The 24,983-nt window shown below is 33.4% G+C and overlaps 1 protein-coding gene across 1 annotated transcript in view; it reads left to right on the forward strand.

Annotated features, from left to right (window-relative positions):
* Positions 1 to 24,983, forward strand: part of NAV3 (neuron navigator 3) — a 304,118-nt gene that overhangs the window by 64,987 nt on the left and 214,148 nt on the right. Inside the window, 2 exon segments of the mRNA XM_006923778.2 lie at positions 16,513 to 16,630; positions 17,264 to 17,316. Coding sequence (XP_006923840.1) covers positions 16,513 to 16,630; positions 17,264 to 17,316 — 171 coding nt within the window.

Consider the following 24,983-nt stretch of genomic DNA (forward strand, 5'->3'; position numbering starts at 1 on the left):
CTCTTTGTTTAGCAGTTACTTTGATATCTTAGTGAGGGGTGCTCTCTAGTGTTTTGCAGCAGATGTTTCTGTGTCATGAAATTGTAAGATAAATGATTTTGCTTTTATTGAAAAATCACACTTGAAGGGCAACTTCTTGTTTGGGGGATTCCATTAAAATAAATTATGGTCACAAGCATGGATTAAATTCTCTTAAAGCATTTGCTAGTTCCCTGCAGGACAACATGTATGTCTTGATTTTTTTTTCCCCCCCTTGCATGAATAAAGAGTAACAATCTTGCCTTCCTAGTCTGTTGTGGACTAAAGTGAATGATCAATAGCTTGTAAAAAAGCAATTTCAGATATCTGTTCTCCTTCAGAAAACAAACATTTTGAACTCAAAATAATAAACTAAAACCTGTTACTGAGTTAAGAAATACATAGGTGCCTTGTCTTTGTTTTATGATCTGGTGTTTTGATTTTATGCCTAATGCTTGGGTAAGGCAACATATGCATTATTTACAAATTAATCATTTAAATGGCTTTTAAAAATCCAAGCCAAATGCAGCATGTTAATTTCCAAAGATCATATAGTTTAGTTACGTAAAATATGTTTAAGAGATATGCTACATCTTTTCGATTCCAGCTGTCCTGATCTTGAAAACACCCTAACAAAATGTAAATGTCTTCCTTCATGCCTTACAATCATCCTCTCTTCCTGATCTCTGCAAAAATTTCTCCACCCTGGATTTACTTCCCGACCAGCTGCAAATTTTCCTTGACTTTTGCCTCCTCCCAAAGTCAAGTGGCTTAATTTCAGTACGTAATTAATTTTTATTTTTGAATACAATTGTGGACACATCACAGATTTTCACATTGCATACTTTATGCAGAAGAATGCATCAGTAAGTAGCCATTGTGTGAATGATTAAGTTAAACCTAACATTTATACATTGGTTAAAAATTCTTCCTGGCATTGCATAAAGCTGCGGAGCTTGTTTAGGGCTTTTCTGAAATTTCTACTTGTATGGCCCTCTGGAGACTTGTCAAATAAATAACAGATGTAGAGATTATCAGTTACTGTTGAATGTTTGACAAAAACAGACATGTAAGCCAGGGATTTCCCACTGGGTCTCTTCATGGTAAAAGAAAGAAGAGGTCTTCCAGCCAGAATCAAAAAATTCAACTGGGTAGTATATTCTTTGCATCTTTTTATGTAATTTTTGCCATTTTATATCTGCGAAAGTTTTTGAGGATTAGGAGGGTGAATTTCAGTGATCATCAAAGATAATCACTTTATCTCTGAGAAATAACTAAATCGACTGCAACATTATCTTCTCCAGCAGAGCCCTAAAGAAAAGGAAATTATAAATTGGTAAGACCTTTGCTATGTGCCCTCATTCATTCCTCATTCATTCATTTTATCGCATCAATATTTCCTATTGGGTTAAACCTTGTCTGAGATATAGCAATGAACAAGACAGATTGCTGAATAGCATGATGCTTACATTCTAATAAGTGGGTAGAGGTAATTGGGAGGCAAATCTATAGTATAGCAGGTGATGAGAAGCACTTGAAGAAAATAAAGCAACATATGGGATTAGGCAGTGATAGAATTATAATGAGGAGAGAGTATCTTATCAAAAAAATAAGGAAGGCCTCTCTGACATGGTAATGTTTGAGCAAAGATGGGAATGGAATGGTCAAGTGAATGAATGAATGAATGAATGAATGAATGGTTAAGTGAATGATTTATTTATGAAAGAGCACGATAAGAAGGGGAACCGTGAATCCAATGCCCTGAATCTAGACTGGAGTTATATGAGATGTATATTATACCATTTTGTTTAAATGCTAAAGCTAAAGGACTACTTATTGTTTGAAAATTATTAGAAAATATGTACTTCTGTTCCAATATTTCATTAAGGGAAGAGGAAAGAATAAACCCAGAGACTATTTTGAAGGGAGAGACTAAAGCCCCTTTCTGGTTGCATCTTATGGGAGTCCAGCTCCTTCAACTAAAAGGTACAGAAGCAAAGAGTAAAGAATGATTAATCTTATCAAAAGAAGGACAGATAGGATAGAGATTACATTAGAAACAGAGTCAAACCTATTAGGCATTAATTTAAATAGGGAGAAGGCTGGTTTTCCACAATTTCGGTGCGCATTTCAACAGAAGTTTAAAGTACAAAATCTACCTAGTATCTTTTTTTTCCATTGTATTAAAAGGTAGTTTAATCTATGAATGCTTTAGGGGTATAGGTTGGCATTTTATGCGGTGTATCTTTTGTGGTCTCAGATCCTGCCAGTTCTGGCTAACAGAATGGAGATGTAAAAATATATACAACTGACTAGGTGATTGATTCATTCAAGGGAAGGTAAAGAATGAACCAGATAATTGGTCTGAAAGCACTATAATATAAAGAATATTTTTACAGACAAGATAGAGGAGAGATTGGAATCTTTAGTGATTGAACAAGGGAGAGAAACTTAGGTTTGAAGTGAGTATGAATATCATAGAAAGACAAAAAACAAAGCAAATATTACTGTCTATGGGCAAAAAGAAATGGATGTATGGAGAGCAGACCCTTAATCATAGATTAGTCTGAGGCAAGGGTCAAACTATATCAAAGATTTCTTTAGCTCAAGCTAAATCTTGACTAGGCATCCACACAAATTGAACCAGTGGCCATACAAAATGAAGTAAACACATGTGAATTAGTGTATTTAGAACTTCCTTATTAGAAGGCCCACGTGAATGTTATTAAATTTGACTTCAGCCGTTCAATTATAAGTGAAGGAGTAAACCATAACTATTGGGGTATAGACTTCAACTCTTGGGGTCCAGCTTAACTTCTAAAAATGCTCATGTAAGCACTATTGCAACTCTGTGGAAGTGAAAATGGAATATATCATGTCAAATTAAATCATTGTTTTGTCTTACTTTTTAACCTCCTGTTTTAACAAAATAGATAATTAAGAAAAATCTTCCAGAGTCTATAATTTAGCTTATTCCTTAAATTAAAATATGTTACTTAGCAACCACTGAAGGACATCTCTTTCAAGGCAAAATAAATCGTATTAATTTAGCAAACATCTGTTTTCTTACGAGAATAGATGTGTTTTCATCGAGACAATCTGCATGTACACTGTTCTCAGTGGCAGTTATACTCCCTTTGCTTTATATTCAATCAGATCAACAGAATTTCGGCTCTCCAAAGGCCACTGTTTATTCAACTTCATGAAAATCTAATTGAGTTTGATTGTCTGGTGGCCTTTTGTCATTTTCGGGGGTTTGCGATTAGAATTTGAAGGGAACCACTCATGATTTCCATAGAATGCTTAATAATCATTTATATTTCGGTTTTGGAAATGACACTGTAAGTATGGCAGGTTTAGTACTTCCCACTATTTTAAGCAATATTCATCATATGCATTTAATATCAGCATGCTATTAAAGCTCCAGAGTTTGTTAGGCATAGTTAATAGTCCACGCTCAGCCACTTTACTACCTGTGTGACCTTTGGCATATTGCTTCTTATCTCTAAATCTTTGTTTTCTTAATGTAACAAAAGAGTAATAATAACAGATTCTTTAATGTTGTTTTGAGAATTGCATAAATTGTACTTCTGTATAGTGCCTAGCACATGGTAAGAACTCAAGGCATTTTATTGTTATTATTACTATCACTTAATTATATATAATCAACACAAACTCACAATAAATATTTGTATAAAGAATACCATGTTAGGATGGACCAAGAGGGTATTGTGCTAAGGGGAGTAGATTAGACAAAGACAAATGCCACACGATTTCACTTGCATGTGGTATCTAAAGAACAAAACAAAACAATATCATGCTATGTATTGTACTTAATTTACTCAATTACTTTATCTAACCCAAGCTGTTTTCTTTTGTTTGAAAAAAAAAAATGAATTTTGTTTTAAGATGGTCTAATATTGGGCACAAAAGTGAGAAAAATAAATTTAAGAAACACAATAAAAAGCCCCAAAACTAAAATTAAGTCCTAACTAACATTTTACTTATAAATTTCATAAAACAAACACTTTGCATTTTTTTGAAACAATTGATTTGATATAGTGGAAATTCAATGTTTTAGAGAAATATTCATTTCTCTAACTTAGAACTATCTGAAAGACAAGTACAAATATTTGTGCCTACTGCTATATACCAGTACTCATTTCCTTCTAGCCCAATATTTGCCATCTCTTCCCACTTGATTTATAAGCATAGAGTAAAACGTTAACCGCAGTGTTTGTCACAAAAATTTACTCAATACTTTATTCTAACCCAAGCGGTTTTTTTTTGTTTGAAAAAAAAAAATGAATTTTGTTTTAAGATGGTCTAATATTGGGCACAAAAGTGAGAAAAATAAATTTAAGAAACACAATAAAAAGCCCCAAAACTAAAATTAAGTCCTAACTAACATTTTACTTATAAATTTCATAAAACAAACACTTTGCATTTTTTTGAAACAATTGATTTGATATAGTGGAAATTCAATGTTTTAGAGAAATATTCATTTCTCTAACTTAGAACTATCTGAAAGACAAGTACAAATATTTGTTCCTACTGCTATATACCAGTACTCATTTCCTTCTAGCCCAATATTTGCCATCTCTTCCCACTTGATTTATAAGCATAGAGTAAAACGTTAACCGCAGTGTTTGTCACAAAAAGTGAGATATATTTTTAAAAAATTACATTTGAGACACTTCTTGTCTTGAGAAAGAGAAGATTATCAGAGAATAAGGTGGTGTTAATGACTGTTTTGCCTTGTGAATATGGAAAGTAATAGACCTTAAAAGTTAACCATTCAGGTTCTTATGGATTATCTGCCTTTGTCCTTGTCAAAAAGAAGAGAATGGAAGGGCTGTAGATATTTCTGAGTAGACAGTCTTGGTTAGAAAAGTGGGTTTCTAATTATCTCCTTGTAAGAACATGGAAAGGACACCTATCACCAGGGCTCAACTGCCAGTGAAGAAGCTGAAATTTAAGGCTAGTGGTATTTGAAATTTTTAACAAACTTTTTGAAAGACTTAATCTTAAATTTAGACTAGTTTGAGAAAAGATGTAGATTTTTTTTTTTGGTATTGTAGATCTAGTAACTGAGGACTTCAAGACATGTATCTTCAAGACATGGAATTCTATAAGTGTTGGGTTTTTTTATATTTTAATTTGGAATTTTAAATATTAATCAGTGTTCTTCTAAGTTCATACCAACTTCAAAATAGTTGATGGAGTCATTGAGATGAAGATCAAAACTTCATGTTTTCTTATTTTTAAAATTGTCGGAGCATTGTAGCCATGTGGCAACAATGTACTTTATAATCCTGCACCCCAGAAATAGCCATATTTACCTAGTTCTAGACATGGACAGCCTGGAATAATCAACAAATTGCAACTTTTATTAACCCAAGTATATTAGAGCCAAAAAGCAATGCTGTTAAGAGCTGCATCTTTGAAATGACTTGGGAAAGTTTGTTTAACAAGTTTTTTTCCCATAGCTAAATTTCTTTACCTTGGTGTTAACATGAGCCTTCTAATGTGAAAAGATGAAACATCTACAGAAAACGTAGGGTTGAAGCGACATACTCTTAGAGAAAGCAGTTATTTTATGGGTATATACGGGCAATACAAGTACAAATGGCTTGAAAATTTTTAATGTTATCTTTTTTATTGTTTATACCAACAGAGAAGATAGTGTGGTATTTTTGAAAATGTGTGGTTACTGAAGAGAAAGAGAAGCAATTTTAAACCTGGCTCCGTGACTTGCTATTTATTGACTTGGGGCAAATTCATCAACTGATCTTATCTTCAGTTGTCTTTTATATAAAACGAATATAACAGTGCCACCCATTCCATAGGGTCCTTTGGAGTATAAATGAAATAATACATGTAAAGTGCTCAGCACATGGAAGTAAATAACTTAGTGGGAACTATGGCAGTTAGTGCAAAGCTCTACCTCCGAATACTTGTGTCAGTGAACTTGGAGTGCAAGAGCTTCTGGTCATTTGCTTAAAGGAAGCTACTGCCTCTCTCAGCCCTGAAGAATCCTTAATTCAGCCATTAGTTCCAATTACCTGCTCTCCCTGAAGATGCCAGAATAGCTGCCCTGGGATAAATCTCTGCCTCGGTGTTTTAAAATCTCTGAGCTGTGAACTAGTATTTTGCATTCGATCTCCTAATTTCTTTTCTTGTCACTGGGCCCCTGGTTCTCTTCTAATCTCTTGATCTTTTAGTTATTTATCTACCTCCATTTCTCTAGTTCTGGGAAAATTCCCCATCAGCTTTTATTCTGACTTTTGCAGTTCCCATGTGCCCCCAACCTGTGTTGTCGCCCTACAAAAGTGTTGGTTTCACTTTCTGAACCTGAACTGGTCACTCCAAAGTGTTTTGCCCTTGCAGAAAATGTGCCAGTTTGGGCCCTTGCCTTTGTCCAGCTTCTCTTGTCTCCTTGACTTGTATCCTTCAACCAATGTATGGTCCAAAGCCCTTCTTATTACCTGTGGCTCTCTCTGTTAGAATGATAGATAATAATGAGTATTCATATTATTGATTACAGCCCAAAGTCTCACTACATCATTTTTTTCCCCTTGAAGACCAAAAAATTTTAAGTGTTCTCTGTAATTTTCCTAGAATACCTGTAAAATAATACTTTGAAATAAATATTAATTACTTAAAAATATGTTACAGAGACTTTTAAGAGAAAATATACATTTAAGCACAGTATATCACTACAGATACTGTTATGCCCTGCATTTGCTTCTAGTATTTTTCATGTGCACATCTCAAGATTATTTTATATTCTACTTTTTTTGCATCATACTTTTTTATTTTGCTATACAAGTATTGAAATTTCTCTTTTTCATGGCTATTTAATATTTTATAGGGTGAATAAACCATGTTTAATAATAAGTTTTCTATTATTGAATATTTATTGCCGATTTTTAAATACCATAATTGATATTATAAATGACCATTTCTTGGTACATAAATACACATAAAAGAGAGAATAAAAGAATGTCACAAGGGTGTATGGCAAGCCTAAAGCCAATCTAAAAAAAAGAAAAATACCTTTTCTATTGCTCCAAAATTCTACCAACTAGATTATGATAATTAAGAATTCTGAATTTTATAAACCATTGCTTACATTTTTCATACTTTATGTCATAAAATTTAATTTCAAACACACATGTCACAACTAAAATAGAAGTGAGACACTGGATTTAGAAATTGATCATCTTCAAAAAATTAATAATGTGTTTTACTAAAATATAGCACCACCATTGCCATAGAAACCGTGATAACTTTCTGAGTGTACCTAAACCCATATTATCTCTTCTGTAGTTATGTAAAGTAGAACTGTGATTATAACACCTACTCTATTCAACCAAAAAGAATAGTGTGAGGAACAAATGAGATGCCTTTTTGTAAAATGTAGAGCAAAATTAGGACGTTAGATATAGTAAATACTTAGTCCTGTTTTTATTATTGTTTATTGGGGGAAAAAAATCCCAAAATGATATACCAAGTTCCAAGACCTCAGATGTGGAAATTTAACCAACCTATACATACACCCCCACCCCAAGACAAGTAGTAACAAATTGAATGGAACCACTGGGAGTCCAAGCTCAGAGCTTCAGAAGGAAGAGAGTTTCCAGTGATGAAGAGCTCATAATTAGTACTTAAAAATGTATGTTAAATGAATGAATGAAAAGATATCAAGAATGAAAGGAATGTCCTCATTAACGATTGTGGGTACAGGGCAGTGATCTCTGGAAGGGAAACAGGAATATTGAGAATGGACGTTAGACCTGTGTTGCACTTGTAATTAGATTCTCGGACATAGGGGAGTGTTTCTGCAGAAAGCCTTTGCTACAAGGAGAGTGTCTCTGTGATTTTAATCAACATCAGCCTGTAACAAACTCCTAAATTACAGTGGCTCAGCACAGTAGCTGTTTATTTCTCACTCACACAGTCCAAGGTATTTCCTGGTTGTTGATTGTTGAGCTGGGATGTTCTGTTTATGCAGTCACTCAGAAATTCAGACTGATGAAAGCTCTGCCATTTTCATTACATGACTTCCATGTTCCACCTAGGTATGTATTTCCAGTGCCCTGAGTGCAAAAAGGGTGGCGAATAAGCTATGAAATATTTTTATGGGCCAGGCTTGGAAGTGATGCATATCACTTTAGCTCACGTTCTATTGGTGAGAATTAGTCCACGCTTTCCCACCTAAATGCAAGGAAAGGAGATCTGGAAGAGAAGTCCCTTTGTGAGAATCTGCTTGCTATAGGATATTCTATGCTGTGGAACCCTGGTTGAGTCAACTCTTCCTCAAAAGTGAGATGTAGTTGTGTAATCTATCTATTGTCATTGTACATAGCTAGTGTATATATACTCTTCCTTGCAATAGACTAGATAATACATAAGATATGAACTGAGAATAAATTCAAGATAAGGATATTTTATGGAAATAAAATAGTTTCTATGTCTCATTAATGCAATTAAAAAACCCCCCAAATAGTTGATCTCAATATACATGTGTAATAGTTATTTGAAATTATTGCATGTTTATATTGAGTAAATTTTTAAAACGTAATTCATAGGTAGCATGTTTTATTGATTACAGTAATGATGGTTTATTTTGCATAACACATCTTGCTTTTGCAAATGTTTTCTATTACAGTTAATCTTCACATTAATCCTGTGAGATAGGCGGGGTAGATAAGAATACAATCCTTGCATTAAAGAGGAGGAAACTCAAGATCTAGTAGTAAGTGATGGGACTGGGAAAGAAGCCCAGAATTTCTGACTCCAGGCTCTGCTTCTGAAACGCTTCAAAAATTTAACTTTTTTTTTTTTCTTAGAGGATTTGGGGATTGGAGAACAATGTCAACTGAGATCAGCCTTCCTTCCTCGTGAGAAGTTTTATTTCCTGAGTCTTCCATGTTAGATGAAAGTTTTACACCATGTTTCACATACCTCTTGAGGAACAAGTACAATCACAGGGATAGGTTTATAAGGAAACAGACTGTAAAATTTGATTTGGAGGCTTTAACTTGAAATATTGGCCAATTTAGAATCTTTGATTTTTATTTGCTACCTTGTGTTTGTATACAAATACAGTATGAAATCATACAGTGAGCACTCTGTATTTTTTTTCCGTATTTACTTTTCCATTTTGCTTAATGTGCAATAATTTATGAGGGATTCAGATGGAATCCTTATTTAGCAATTGGGATACATTTAAAATGGGAGGATTGCCGGGTGAAATTTGAATATTTTTGAAGTAGCTGTTAATATGATGGCTTCTAGTCTTCATGCTTTTTAGTGCTCAAGAGACTTATGTGAGCAGTTTTACTTGACAGTGTGACAAAGCTGCACAATAGCAGCCATTATTGGCTAGTGGTCTTGGAATTATGTGGCTCTAGCCCCTACCCGTGGTGATTTGGAGCTATAGCATGTCACTGGAGAGAAACTACCTACAGGAAGTTGATGAATAATTGTGTCTGATTGGAATATACATTGGATCCATCAAAGTGTCCCTAGCAAACAGCAAACTAGACAACAGATCTCACCATGTCTCATGTATATACATATGTGTGTGTGATTACAATTTGTGATAACTTCAAAAATTTCAAATATTTATAAAAATAAGATATGCTCCAGTGAGGATTGACAAAATCTTCAAAATAGTGTTGTGTTTGCCTAGAGCTCAGGTAATAAAAAGGGAAGTAAGATGGCGAGAAAAGAAATATTTTGAAAAGTCTCTTACTTGTCCCAGAACTTTCACTCCTGCTGCTTATTGATGAATGGCTAGATGGGCATATTAGTAGCCCCATGGTGCTGCATTTTTATTTCCATTGTTTTCCACTGCTGATTTTTAGCACAACAGGAAGTATATTTTTTTCTCAGCTTCCAAGTTTTATGCTTTTAGTCTAAGTAAATGTAAACCACTCTGGTTCACCTCTTTTTAAGTAAGTAAATAAATAAATAAATAGATAGATAGATAGATAAATGCTTTCCGCTCTTGAAAAAACTTTAAAAGAAATGCTGAACTTTATCACTAATAATCTAAAGAATTTAAAATATAGGAATGAACGTTTTACAAAAAGCATTTACAATCAGTATTTTGTGGGCTCTGTGTTTTTCTTGGTAGCAAGAAAAGTTTAGGAGGTAAAGGTGAATACTACTATATTTAGTGTTTTGTTACAAGACTTTTGTTATCCTCTTATATTGAAACAGCATTCTTTTTACATTGAAATACAGTTTACAGTGTTAGAAATAAAACTACTTTTATTTGTGAACAGCATTTATCTATCCCAGTAGTTCTTATACATTAGCTAACATACATCATAATCACCTGGAGGACCTGTTAAAACTCAAACTACTGGCTCCCCCTGCAGAGTTTCTGAGTCAGTAGATCTGGGGTGAGGACTGATAATTTGCATTTCGAACAAGTTGGCTCAGAGGGTATTGGTCCAGGGACCATACATTGAGAACTGCTGCTTTATACTAACCATTTTTATCAGTCAGTTCATCACTGCTAATTATTGGTATGTGAGTAGAAAAACGCAGGTCAAAAGCTTAGAAATTCTGAAATGCAGACTTCTACATGCTTATTTTCTCTTAACTTTGTGTTTCGTTAACATTATTTTCTTACACATATTTTCTGCCATATTATTTGGTCTTTGAAGGATGGTTGCTAATATTTACCTTTAATTTATTTACTCTATTTACATCAATTATCAAACTAAGATAAAAAGAAGGTAAAAGAATCTCAAATATCATGCTTTTTTACCCCCCTAGAAAAATGGGAAAAGGAAAAGTTCTCTGTTTTTCTAAAATACTTTTTGATACAGTTTCATATGCAGATTTTAGCTCATGTTGTCACCTGCATTATTAGAATTTTGCAAGCTGTTAGGATGTATTCCCCATAGAGCATTCTATAGATGCCAGATGTTATAGCAGTCCAATAAAGGAGTTTTCCCCATATTTTGAGATGGATGTCAGATGCAATGGAAATAATTGCAGGAGGCTGGAATTAGGGAAGGCTCATAAATGGAATATTTCCTTTTGTGTGGGCTAAGAGTACAGATTCTGAGCCAGAAAATTTGGACTCTATGCAGCACTTCTGTTGTGACCCGAGGAAAATACTTCACCTCTCTGTTTCAAGATTCTCACCTCTAAAATGGGATAATCATATTTTCCTCTTACAGAACTTTGAGGATTGAATGAATTACATGATTTATCTTGTTTAAAACACTTTCAACACTATTAGTAGACACTAAATCTTGGATGAAGAATGCTATACAGCCCTTTTGTTCATTCTGCTGCTGGCAGTGAAAATGCAATTGAAGTTAAATGGAATAAAACTGGAATTAGTACCAGAATTGTGCTGTATAATTATAATATCCAACTCCTTTTTCCAAAATTTACAAAATGTCATATTCTCTGTAGAAAAAAAAGACCATTAATAGGCACAGTGCATTTAAGATAGAGCAGGTGCTTCTTCATTATATACTTAATTTCAGGCAGAGTATTTGATGGATTGTTCACATGGATGATGAAATTGCCCAGGATGATTATAACACTTAAAGTTAGAAAAAGAAATACTGACTCAGGAAATAAAGTATCCAGTACACTTGGAGTGGCAAGAAAGATTAGAGAGTGACGCATATAGCTTCAAATGAATGCTGAGGAGTTTTTAGAAGAGTGTGGGGAATGATGATTTAGACATGGACTTAGGTAGTTAGAATGCCACCTGATAGGTAAGATCGGGGAGAAACTAGACAGTCATCATTGCAGAGAACACCTTGTGGGGTCTCAAAATCAGCTCATTTGTTCCTATCTCCTCTACCCTCCTTCCACAAGGACAAACTATACACCTCATCCTTTTTTAGTGTTACCCATTGTGCCCAGCACAGCACCCACTACTCATTCGGTGTTGGCTGATTTGATTTGATTATGCTACAGTTTGTATTATAACTTCAGTTATGTTCTTTGTAAAGAAACTACTACAGGTGAAAAAATCAACACATACTATAGTTAGTACAATAAACCCTATCATTTCCTTTCCCATCAGCTTAGATTTAGGTCTATTTCTGTTCATGCAAAAATGTCCTATTCTCAATATGAAAATAGATATCATTATTTCAACAGATAAGTGCCATTGTAAATGAAAATATCAATATAATTTCAGTTATTAAGTGAAGGGCCACATTCCAAAATTATAAATTTATTCAATCCTTAAGATAATCCCATTAGTAGATAATACTAGTATGGCCATTTTTTCAGATGAGAGAAAATAAATATTCAATTAATATCCACATAGATAGTATGTGGCAGAGCAGAAATTCCGAAAGTATAGAATGTTCCTCAGAGAATACATGCTATCACCTAATAGTTCCTAGAATTCATGCTATTATATATGACATACAAAATATACCATAGTACTTTTGATTTTTGTTATTTTAATTGCTGTAAATGAATTATGAATATGATTATGCTAGAATTTATAAATAGCCCTTTGGTAAATATAATCTCATTAATTCTTCTTAATTAACTGAAATGTAGTTATTACATGCGGTGACATATTCCTAATATTGCAGTTAAAACAGTTGAGGAAAACTGGCTTCAGAAGTAGAGCCGTAAATTCTGTTTAAAGCTTTGGCCAGAACCTTGATGACTGAAATACTCATTGAATCTGGTAAGGAAAATACCAAACACTAATTTATAATTAATTTGACACTGTTCCCAATTATTTCAACTTCTTCATTAAAAAACTTTTAATTAAGTTTTACCATAATCCTACAAGATACATCGCCACACATTTGTAGCTCATTTAACTAAGGCTAAGAGGTTAAGTACTGTGATTATTTTTTTTGTGGAATTGAACCAAGGACAACTTTGGAATTCAGATCTAAAATCCGGACATGATTTTACCATTTTGTTGTATTTATTTGAACAGATTCAAATGACAGTTGACAAGGTTGTTTGCATCCTCTCAGCAGAATATTACAGTAAATTTATTGATGAGTTCTAAATACATTTATATTCTATGTGTCCTTTGCTTTAAGACTCTCATTAAAAACACATCACATATTTCCATTTTTTAATTTATTTTTTATTTTTAAAAGATAGAAAAATATATTTATAATATCTAAAATATACATTTATAAGTTGCTTTGTAATTTTTTATATTTCCTTATGTAGATTATAGCATCCTTGAAAGGCACTGATTTACTCGAAGGGTCTCAGGTGTCATTTACATATGTTTATTAGGAATAATAAGTAAAATAAAGTACATAAGACTTACTTTTTTAATGGAGATTTATTTGAAATTTATTTATGTAGTCTGAATTGATTTCGTGGACTGCAACTAAAGTCAGAGCTACTGTCTGAGCAAAGTTTCCCATGTTAGGGATGCTGGACAAGTCAAAGCTCTTAGGCTTGGAATTCCTGGTAAACATTGTTTCATGAGCTAAATCAGAGGTTTTCCCATCCAGGTCTTGAAGCCAACCAGCTGGCTTCACATTGGTTTTCTCACCTAAGTCCCAGGAAGGATTTGGATAGAGGCTAAGGCATTATTGACATGAATTTGGGAATGAAAATAGTCTTGTTTTCATTTTTTAATATATTTCATTGTGTGTACATTTAAATAAATCTTTTCTCCATAATTTAATGTCTTCATAAAACCAAATCCATGCAATATGGAGTTTTATGAAGGTGAAATCTCGATGGAGGCATTGTAGATCTGAATGAGAACATGATGGCCTTAAAATTAGATACATTCCTCTGAGTTTGGATGGCGGACAGATCTGTGGTCCCAGTGAATCAGAAGGCATGAGGAGTCAGAGATGTGAGTAGTGTTAGAAGCAAGGAGTGCAATTTCTTCAGTCTCTGCCAATGCTCTCAAATATTTTAACCTCTGCCAGACTATAACTTTAACAAATATTTGTTGGAAAACCATCATAACAAACAAAACTAGATGTAATAATAATAATAATAATAATAATAGACATTTTTTCATGGCTTACTGTGACAGGTACTTTATAAACACTACCTTGTTTAATCTTGACATAATCCTGTAATGTAATTATTACTATTATTATGCATATGAGGAATCTGAGGTTTAGAAAGGATAAGTAACTTGTTCAAGGTCTCAGCACTACTAAGTGGTCTGCTGGCCCTCAAAACCAGGCCCAACTGGCAAACTGATGCAGCCATTATGGAAAACAGTGTAATGTTCCTCAAAAAACTAAGAATTGATCTACCATATGATCCAGCAATCCCTCTACTGAGTATATTTACCCTAAAGACTTGAAAACCCATATTCGAAAAGATATTTGCACACCTATGTTCATAGCAGCATTATTCACAGTGGCCAGGACATAGAAGCAACCCAAGTGTCCTACGATAGATGATTGGCTAAAGAAGCTGTGGTACATATATACAATAGACTATTACTCAGCCATAAGAAGAGATGAAATACTGCCATTTGCGACATGGATGGACCTCGAGATAATCATGCTAAACGAAATAAGCCAGACAGAAAAAGTTGAAAATCACATGATATCACTTATATGTGGGATATAAACCTAAAGGCAACAAATGAACAGGACAAACAAACAGAAATTCATGGACATGGACTATAGACTAGTGGTTACCAGAGGATAGAGGGTGTAGGAAAAGGGGAAGTAAATGAGGTAAAGGGGGGTGGTCAAATATGTGGTGACAGAAAGAAATCTAACTATGGAATGTGAACACACAGTGTAAACATATATATGCCTTACTGTTAAAGTGTACAGCTGAAACTTATTGGATTTCATTAACCAATGTCACTTTCGAGAAACTTAATCACCACTGCGTATGCATTAAGATGCAACTTTTTATTTTCAAAAATAAACACTCTCTTTTTCTTTTATGTTGTATTTTCAAATGTTTGTACTTCAGAGCCATTAAAATATTCAAGCATATAAATATGCAAAGATAGATATATAAGGACATCTCTTACAACTTTAGATATAATGGAAACATGTTTAATTAAATTAAATATCCTTCAACAGGGGGATTAATATTATCTACAATAGAATATCAAAGATAGTGAGATAAATATATATGAAATGGTTTTAAGTGCTTTTAAAATATTCTTACACAATTGAAAAATACACAATACTATATAAAATTTGAGCCAGGTTTGGTTTAAAATCCTACTGTGGGTATATGTAACATGGTGTCATGTGGTGAAGTGTAAGAGCATAGAAAAAATTCTAGAACTATTCATACCAAATAATTCAAAAGTGGGTGTGGTGACAAGTTGTGGGGAGGCTTTCACTTTTGATTTATTTTATTTTTATAAAAAATGTGTATTGGTTTTGTTAGATACAAAAAAGTTTTACAGTTTGCTTGGCATTCAGTGTTCATGACTATAAAATACAATTTACCTTTCCAGTCTAATTTGTCCTATTTTCAGAATCCTGTTTTAACTATAGATTTAACAACTATGTCTTTGATTTCTTATTCTCTCTGCATTTTATACCCTCTGTAGGGAAGGCCCTTCCCTTTCCTTATGTTCAGATTCCACTTTGTTCCCAGTTCTAAGTCCAGTGCCTCTATAACACATTTTTATGCGCATATTTCTCGGTTACTTCCCCTCCTCAATTCTCATTTCAAATTTCACATTCTTCTATTATATTACATATCATAGTCTACCTTGCAAAACCTTACTAATATGTTTATATGAGTCACCATGAAATTGAAGAGTCTTAAACTTATTTATTTCCTTTCAGTTGGGTTATATTTCATTAGTAGGTATACCATAACATTTGAAAAATTAGTTAATATTTTATTTTTATGAAAGTTTTGAAGTTTCAGCTTTTCCTTACATTATAATCTGTTGTCGAAAAGTCACCTTTACTCTGTCAAATTGCCAACCTTCTCAATTCTGTATTGTTGTTTCTATGTAGTAACTGCATTTGCTTTCTATATCTCTTATATAAACACATTTTAAGGGGCTGAAATGGGAGGTGACAGTCCAAATAAAATATCTTAGGCCTTTGCAATTATTTCATAAAATGATGCCAAAATATTGTCACGTTCTGTGTCACATGCAATAAATTTAATAAAGTCTCAGAGAAACACAAATTTTTATAGTAAGGTTTCCGTATAAATCAGTCCAGGTGGCTTCCTTTTACAAAGATAGGCAAGATTATCTACAGTATGCTAGAACCAGGGGAAAGAGAGTGAAATCCCAAACTGATTTGCAAACAGGAGTCATTCAGGAAGGGAGGTTTGCTGTGTCACAAGCGACTCGTCCCTGGTTTTGAAAGAGAGTGAATCATCTCCCTTTGAAACAAGAGATAAATTTCCTTTTGAGCTATGACTTCTTAAGCTGGAATGTGATCCAGAATAGCTTCTCTTTGAATCCAACATTTGTCTTACGCATTTTTATTATCTCTCTTTTCCTTCATCACATCTCACTTCTTCCCTCCCTCTGTTAAACAGATTTACACTGACTGGGCCAACCACTACCTAGCAAAATCAGGCCACAAGCGGCTGATCAAGGATTTGCAGCAAGACATTGCAGATGGAGTACTGCTAGCCGAAATCATCCAGATCATTGGTAAGACCTGCTCTCTGAGCAAAACTATGAAATTCTCTGCTCCCACCCTTTTTGGTAAAATACAATTTAAGTCGAATGCATACAAACTTGGTCCATGTGTCTCTGAGATTAATGTAGCTCTCCCGTGATTTTATTAAAAATGTTTATGTGAGAATGTTTCAAAAAGTCATTTTGGCCATACTTTTAAATAGTTAGAACCGTATCTTTACATACACTGAATTGTCAGAAATGAATGCTTCATTAAACCATATGTCTCCCATGTGTGCATTTCATTAGCTGAAGTAACTCATACACTTGGAGATTCCTTGAAACTGTATCCTGATCCAGCAGGGACAATTGTGAAAGGTTTCATGTCAGCAGTCATTTGGCACAGGCAAAAGAATTAGCAGCAACTTCCTTCTCACTCACTTTTTTTTTTAAATTTGCCTGATTTGTGCGTATGGAATTGGCGGCTGCTAACAAGTGTGACCTCTTGTACGTGGCTTGGGAGACAGAGTGTAGCAGCAGCATTTTGCTTGGTGTTTTTTTTGTTGTTGTTTGCTTATTTGATTTTTAGTCTCCTTTTTTGTTTCACTTCATTGCTTAAGCATGTCATTCTTTTTTTCTCTCTTTTATTTTATTTCTTGGCTTTAGCAAATGAAAAAGTTGAAGATATCAATGGATGTCCTAGGAGTCAGTCTCAGATGGTAAGAATCATATTTATTCTAAATATAATGCTTATCTTCACGTCCAGATTTAACTGCATTTGTAAATGGACTAGAAAATTATTTTGCATGACTTCCTGTTTGTTTAAGAAATCATTTGAGCACATTATACGCATTTTGGGGGTACAATTTATGAACCAACTGATCGCATCAGTACAGTTGAATATGTACGACTCCTGGGTAACATACTTCCAGGTGTTTTATTACATCCCTGCCATCTTTTTTATTGTTGTTGTTCTGATGTCTTAATAATTTAACACTGGTCTGGGTGGCAATAAAACCCATTTCCAATTTTAACTGGAGCCTTTTTGTCTGAACAACTGGCTTGAAGAACAGAACTTGCCATGTGCATTTTTAAAATATATAAATAGTATTTGTTCGTAACAAAGTACAGTGTAAACACATGGATGCCTCAGCACTTTTGGAAACAGCTCTAAAGGCATGCTGCTGGAAGCTCGGTGAGCAGTGACTAATTGTGAGACATGATTCATAGCGTTTTCTGGAAAGTTGTCCATCTAGAGATCTGTCAATCCTTCTAGTCTTATCTTTACCAACTGGTAAAACTTTAAATCTTATGATAAAACAATAGATTGATAAACTGCTGAAAGACAAACTCACCCTTTCTTAATTAAATAGACACAACCGAGTTTTATAGGACAACTTAAAACACTAAATGCCTTTATTGAACTTACATCAGCAAATATAATCAGGATGGTAGCTAAAATCCACAATATGAGGCTTCTTCCAAAACTCTTTTGAGCACAGAATAGACATTTTGTATAAACTTAGCGAGTTCTTAATTGTCTGTGACTGGAAGAATAAAAAAATTATGAACTTTTTCGACTTGTTGATCTGCTTGACTCAATGTAAGAAAACTGAAATCAAAATAATAAAAGAGATTTATTTTTAAAGAGTGATTAGTACATCAGTTGTGTGTGTGTATATTTAATAAGGACGTTAAGGACCTATTATAATGTCGTGAACTCTGTGTACCTGTTGTGAAAAAAATCACTGTAAAGAAAAACTCTGTAAAATACTTAAGTTTTAAGGAAAATTCCTTATTTAATAACTCTGGGCACAAGCAGGAATCTACGGAAATTAATTGTAGTTGTTTTCTGAAGTTTTACTGAAAGCAATAATAAAACCTTCAGACCCTGCTACAATAAAAGCATGTGATGCTGGGAAAGATACGTCACCTCTCTGAGCCTCAGCTTTCTCATCTAAAACATGAACCCTAATTAGAATATGATAACGTTATATAAGTATAAACATTCGTTACTTCCTAAGCTGATATGGAAATGCAGAACAGTATTGCTGCAAACTTTGTAAAGAGTTTGAATTAATACCTGTTAAAATATTTTTAGGGCTTTATATTCAAAAGCTTTATAGTTCCTGAATATCATATATTATGTTTCTTAAGCCCAGTGCTGTTGTTCTGCTTTTATAGATATTAAAACTCTTAACTTCTCTGCTATCGTTACAATTTGATTTGGATTGCGGGGAATCCAAGGAACAGCCAAACTAATACTTCACAACAGGGGCAAAACAAACCCTCAAAAGTTCATAAATAGGTAGAGATGTAGTTCTTAGATATCTGAAACATCTATACCAAGGATTCTACAAATCTCCACATGAAAAATATCCTCATGAGTATCAGACTGTTAATTTTTTATTACTTCTTACTACTTATTAGCCCCAAAAGGTCATGTAACATCTAGTATGTATGTCATGTTGATATTTCTGCTTCTGATAAAAATTAATTTAAAAAAATCAAAGCCCGAGAAATGAAAATGCTATGAAAAAGGTAATTTTTCCAGCCAAAAAGTATTAGTCAGAATCACATTGTATTTTGAGTAAGAGTGAGTGGATCCTAATTTTTTCTGATGTGGTTGAACTTTGATTCAAATTGGCATGCATTCAATATGCTGGTTCAGAAGAATGCATATGACTTAAATTTAACTTTTTGGGTTGAATTATTTTTGCCTCCATTCTTAACTGGCATTAGCACTATGTTATTAATGAGTAAAAATTCCAGATTTTAACTGAGACCAGAAAGTAGAAGAAAGAAAATTATGATAGCATGACTAGGCTTATGAATTTCATGTATCTATTCCCAACAGGATATTGCCTGTTTCTTAATTGTATAATAACTGAGAGGTGCTGTGTTAGTAAGAGTGAGTGCTCTTCTTACTCATAGAACTACTTTGACCACATCTTTTTGTATATCCGATCTTTTATGGTCTTTGGCTACTGCTACTACTTCTAGTCACAAATTGTTTTTATTTAAATTTCAGACTTGATAACTCTTATTGATAATAAAAGCCTTTAAGAATAGAAGTGCTCTTGTGGTATGAATCTACAATATATTGATGGATTTCTGTAACAGCCAGGCAGTTCACATTTAGCTGATGTTAACTGAGCACCTAAGGTGCTGGGTATAGGGACATTTGAGGACCGCAGGAACAAATAGCAGCAGTGCTGCATAGGCAAGAACAAAGGCACTATGAAGGCATGAGCTTTCTATGTCCCAGAAACAGACAGAAGACCACTGTGGTTTCAGCACAATGAGAGGTGTTTGTAGGGGATGGTGGAAGCCTCATCATTTAAGACCAAATGGAGTTTGTATGTTATTTTTTGTTGGTTAGGGAGTATTTGGAAAACTTTTAAGGCTGGGCTATGGCATGATCTGATGTAAATATTACAAAAAGTCACCCTAGATGCCTTCAAGAATTGTAGAATATGTAAGTATTGGTCTCCAATTGGATATGAGAGATGAAGAGTATAGGGAGTATAAAATGGCCCTTGATTTTTTGGCCCGAATGAGTGTTTACCATTAAACACAATGATTAATATAGAGGGAGAAAACAGGATAAAAGGTCAAGAGGGGAAATGACAAATGCATATTTTGACAAGTAGAGTTTGACATATCCATTGGAAGTACATACTTAACTTCAGGCACTTAGGCATGTGTTTCTGAAGGTCAGAAGTAAGGTATTGATTAGATCATACCTAGTGCGTAGATGACGGTTGAAGCCAGGGACAAGGATGAGAACTCACAGGAGATCCGTGTAAAGTCAGAAGGGAAGGAAGCTGAAGTTTTCACTTTGGTCGACATGGATATGTTTGTGATGAACAGGTGCATAGCAGTCAGAAAAGGGAAAGTGTGGTGAGAGTGAGCCCACCACTGTGAGGGTGGATCAGCAGATGTGGATTGTTAATCCTTAGGGTAGCTATGGCAGCTTAAGCTGTAGTACTTGAACTGACCCAGTGAGATAGGGCAAAGTAAGATAAGCATATGTGGCAGATGCTGTAAAAGGCTACATAGCCAGCTAGTATTGGGATGAGGAAGTTTGTTCTGGTAATTAGACAGGCATTAATGACCTTTATGTAAACATCTTCTATAGAGTGATCAGGTGTTAAGGAGTAACTGAAGGATGCAGATATCCATTGAGTCTTGAATAATCTTTCTAGGAGCTATCTGTTGAAGAGAAGAATTGAAAACATAGTTTGAGAGGATTTTTTGCAATGGGGGAAGCAGATAGAGAAGGAGGAAGCAGTAAGGAGAGAGGAGGATCCAGGGGAAGGGAGAGACAAGTGATGATGCCAAATCCCATAACAAGTGGCACAAGAGGAAACGTGAAGTCTGTGTGAAATATTTAATGCTGGAAAAGAATGAGAGTATATTTTCCTTTGTGCCATGTCATAGTGGGATATGATGCATGAAGATGTAGGTATTTTAAAATGGATTACATAGAAATTGAAGGAATTCAAATCAGTATAATAATGACTTCAAATATTAGATAATACTAAGTTGTTTCCATGTGATTCTTTACTGGTTACCTTATAATATAAAGTAAAATTCAATTATAGTATCTAACTATAGATAAAGAAAAATACAATAATAACTCTTTCAAATAACATGGACCAGAGTACATATTTAAGGAAAACAAGAACTTGCCCATTCAGCAATTTGTTAATATAATTATTGAGAAATTGTAATTCATATTTATTCTAAGTTTTAAAATCATGGATGTCTTTAATAAATTTGAGACTAAACTCATCTTGAAAAGCAGAATTTAGCTTGTAAGAGCTTATTCAACACTATATTTAACCTCATCCAATGATGAAGTTACTAATATGGATAGCACCTGTTCAATAATTTCTAGGTGGGTGGTATCAGGATTCAAAATATATGCTGCATGCCATAACTTTGGTGAGATTACATGAGGAAATAAATTTGTAAACTATAAATACTTAGAATGTCCAGAATGCCCAGCAAATTAAAAATAGCAGAAAAAATGCCCAACATTTATTTGAAATGCAGAGGCACAAGTGCAGACTTCTTAGACAAAAATGTAAGACATGTAGGGGAAAATTTGTTTTGAAAATAATTTTTTTATTTTAAAATAGACCATTATATTTTAGGATCTTCACAAATGCTTAGAGGGATTAGGAAATGTAATTATGTGAAATAGTTGCAGACCAAGAATTAGATTATGGGGAAGGGCCAAGGATCTGGCAAATGTGGTTCACAGTTTGTCCTTCCTTTTTGCTGCTTGTCCCTTCACCTCACCCTGGTAGCTCAGTTATTTTCAGCCACAGTCTTCAACCTTGTTTCCTATATTATTTAAATTTTGCTGATATGAGGACTTTTGGAATTCTTTTGCCTCCTACCCTTTTTTATTTCTATAAGATAGAAAATTAGGTTTCGGTCCTCTCTCAATTCTCTAACTCTATGAACCACAGGGTTGTGACTTCCAGAATAATTACCATTATAGATTTCACAAGCATCTTTATTACATTCCTATAGTATACAATTATTTAGACAGGGAAACTATTCTTAATAGTAAAAGTATCCTGTGCTTTTATCAGTACTCTGTCCTTTAAAGTTTTAATTCTTTCAGCCATTGCTTATAATTGCTAATCTTTTAAAAGATCTATTATGTAAGATAACAAGATGAGGTTCCTAACCAGACAGGGAAGAGGTAAAATATTGGAATGCTCTTAAAGGTTTAATAAAATCTTATAAATGGTATAATGTAGAATTCTAGCACTATGACTCAGAGGAGTGGAATATTACTAAGTTAGTCCACTCACATGATCTCCTGCCATTTTTGAAACTGTTCATCTTCTGGAATGGCTAGAAAAAGATAGCTTAATGAAGACAAATGCTTTACTACAAATATAGCTCTGATCTCTAACAAAATACTAAATGAAAATCTCTACTTTGTAGTTTCTTTAATGATTTTATTCTTTTCATATCGTTTCAAACTTTGTAAGAATAAGCATAAACTACTAGCATTCGGAAATTTACATTTAAGTTATTCGAGTATCACTGTGATGATTTTTGAAACTGAGTAGCTGAGTATGTCTCTAGAAGTTCTCTGCATACTAGTAATTTAAAGTTCAAATAAAGCCATTGAAATAACATGGAGACATTAAGAGGAGGAGTGTCATGTCGAAAGGACAATGGTCATTGGAATTCTAATTCTGATTACTGACCCAGGAAAAAAAATTCACTAAAATGCTCAATATCTGCACATTTTTGCAATGAGGAAATTAGATTGATGAACTCTAAAGTCCATTAGAACTCTGACTTGCTGGATTGATTTAACAAAACAATAAAGACCATGGTTTCAGCTCAATATTCTAAGAGATATATTTGGGTTTTCAATCTTTACAGCTTTTTAAAACTACATTCATAGTAAGATGAGAAAGGTATTTCCTAAAATACGATAAATTGAATTTATAAAGAAAAACAACAGAAACATGGAAATTATATTTTTATAGGAGTTATGTGGTCTGCCATTCAGAAATTAAGTAAATGTTGAAAATGTCAGAATGCTTTTCTGCATTAACTTTATATTATAGAATAAATGGTTTAAATGTTCTTCTTAGAAGTATCATATTTAAATTAGTGTGTGCCTTAGTAGGACAAATAGAAATTGAAGTAAAATAACTAATTTCGGATTGGATTCTAATATTTTACCTCTTCCCGTTTGGTTAGGAACCTCATCTTCTTATCTTACATAATATCTTTTAAAAGATTAGCAATTATAAGCAATGGCTGAAAGATTCCATGTACATTTTTTTCTTTCTTTTTGGAGAGAAAATATAATTTTTTATTTTTTGAAGAAAATATATAACCTATATGTATGTACATATAATAACCATTGAGAAATGTAGTTAATATTTCTATCATAAATTTGAATATCTACCACTTTCTTAAACATTGAGTATGCTCTTTATCCTGATGTGTTAACTTAAAATGCTATAAATGTTTCTGACTGATAGGTCAGTATCCCAGTAAACAAGAACAACAAAAAAATACAGTCATATCTCGTATTATGAAACATTTTCTAACAATATTTTTATAATTTTAGTTTTTATTACCATTAGTAATCTAGTTTCTTTAAATAAAAGAACTTACCACTCCATCATTTTCAATCCCTCTCTTGAAATTTAATAGAAAATTACCACTTGTAATATTCAATGGTATAATATATAACAGTAGAACAATTTTAAAAACCCTAATTCAGAAAACAATATACTGAGATATGAGACCATTTTAAATATGAACTGTGATATTCTTAGTTTAAAAACCTGTAATGATTAAATAATGTTATAAAAATTACTTCTATAAGGAGAGAAAAAGGAAATAGGAATATTGTTCATTCGATCTCATTTGAAAAGTTTATCTTTGATAAGTTACTTGAAAATCAATTGACATGTCCAAGCTAGTTGCTTTATGACATTGTATTTAAATAATTTTAATATCGATTAAATTAAACTGACTTGTATGGATATACACAGAAAAATTTATGACATTTCTGCTTACACTTAAAATCATATCACCCACTTCATTAGCCATGTTCCAACAGAACAATAAATGTTGTGAAATCATATCATAGAAATAACAAATTTTAGAGATAGACTTGAGAGTTCAGTAATATCAACATCACTTATCGATTCACCTGTTGATTGACTGTCAACTGTGTATACCTGGTGCTGTGCTAGATGCGTTGCTTGCATTTTTCATTAGTCATCACAGCAAACCTTCAAAGGAACTGGGTCTCATTGAGGCTCCCTGTGTCCCTTTTTAGTAAGTAGAAGAATTAATGTTTGGTCTCATGTCTATTTGAGTCTAGGCCAAATTGCTTTCAAACTTATTAACAAATATGTTTAACAAAATAAGGCCTGGATGCAAGTCTTCAAATTTTAATCATTTCCTGTTCCTCCCCCCCTCTCTCAACCATCTCTTCCTTCCCCTCCTTCTCCTCCTTCTTCTTTAATGTTTTGATCTCTTTCCTTCTCCCTTCCTCACCTCCAACCTTGCAATGTAAATAGACATTTTACTTTAATACTATACATTTTACTTTAACACTACACTCAGTTTTTTCATCTATGGCAGGAATATGAACTTGGGTTAGGTTGGGAATGTGGGCTTGTGAGATAAATAATGATTTATAGATTTTGTGATTAAATTATGCGTTTGGCAAATAATTGTTATATGTAGATCTATATAAAAATATTATCTAAGTTTAGAACAGTTTTAGAACTTCATAATAAAAAAATAACAAGGCACTATGTCTAGCTGCCTGTCAATCATGCAGAGAGCTTGAATCAAAGTCTGGAAATGGCTCAGTTAG

This window comes from Pteropus alecto, unplaced genomic scaffold, assembly GCF_000325575.1.
Source record: "Pteropus alecto unplaced genomic scaffold, ASM32557v1 scaffold76, whole genome shotgun sequence".
Lineage (NCBI taxonomy): Eukaryota > Metazoa > Chordata > Mammalia > Chiroptera > Pteropodidae > Pteropus > Pteropus alecto.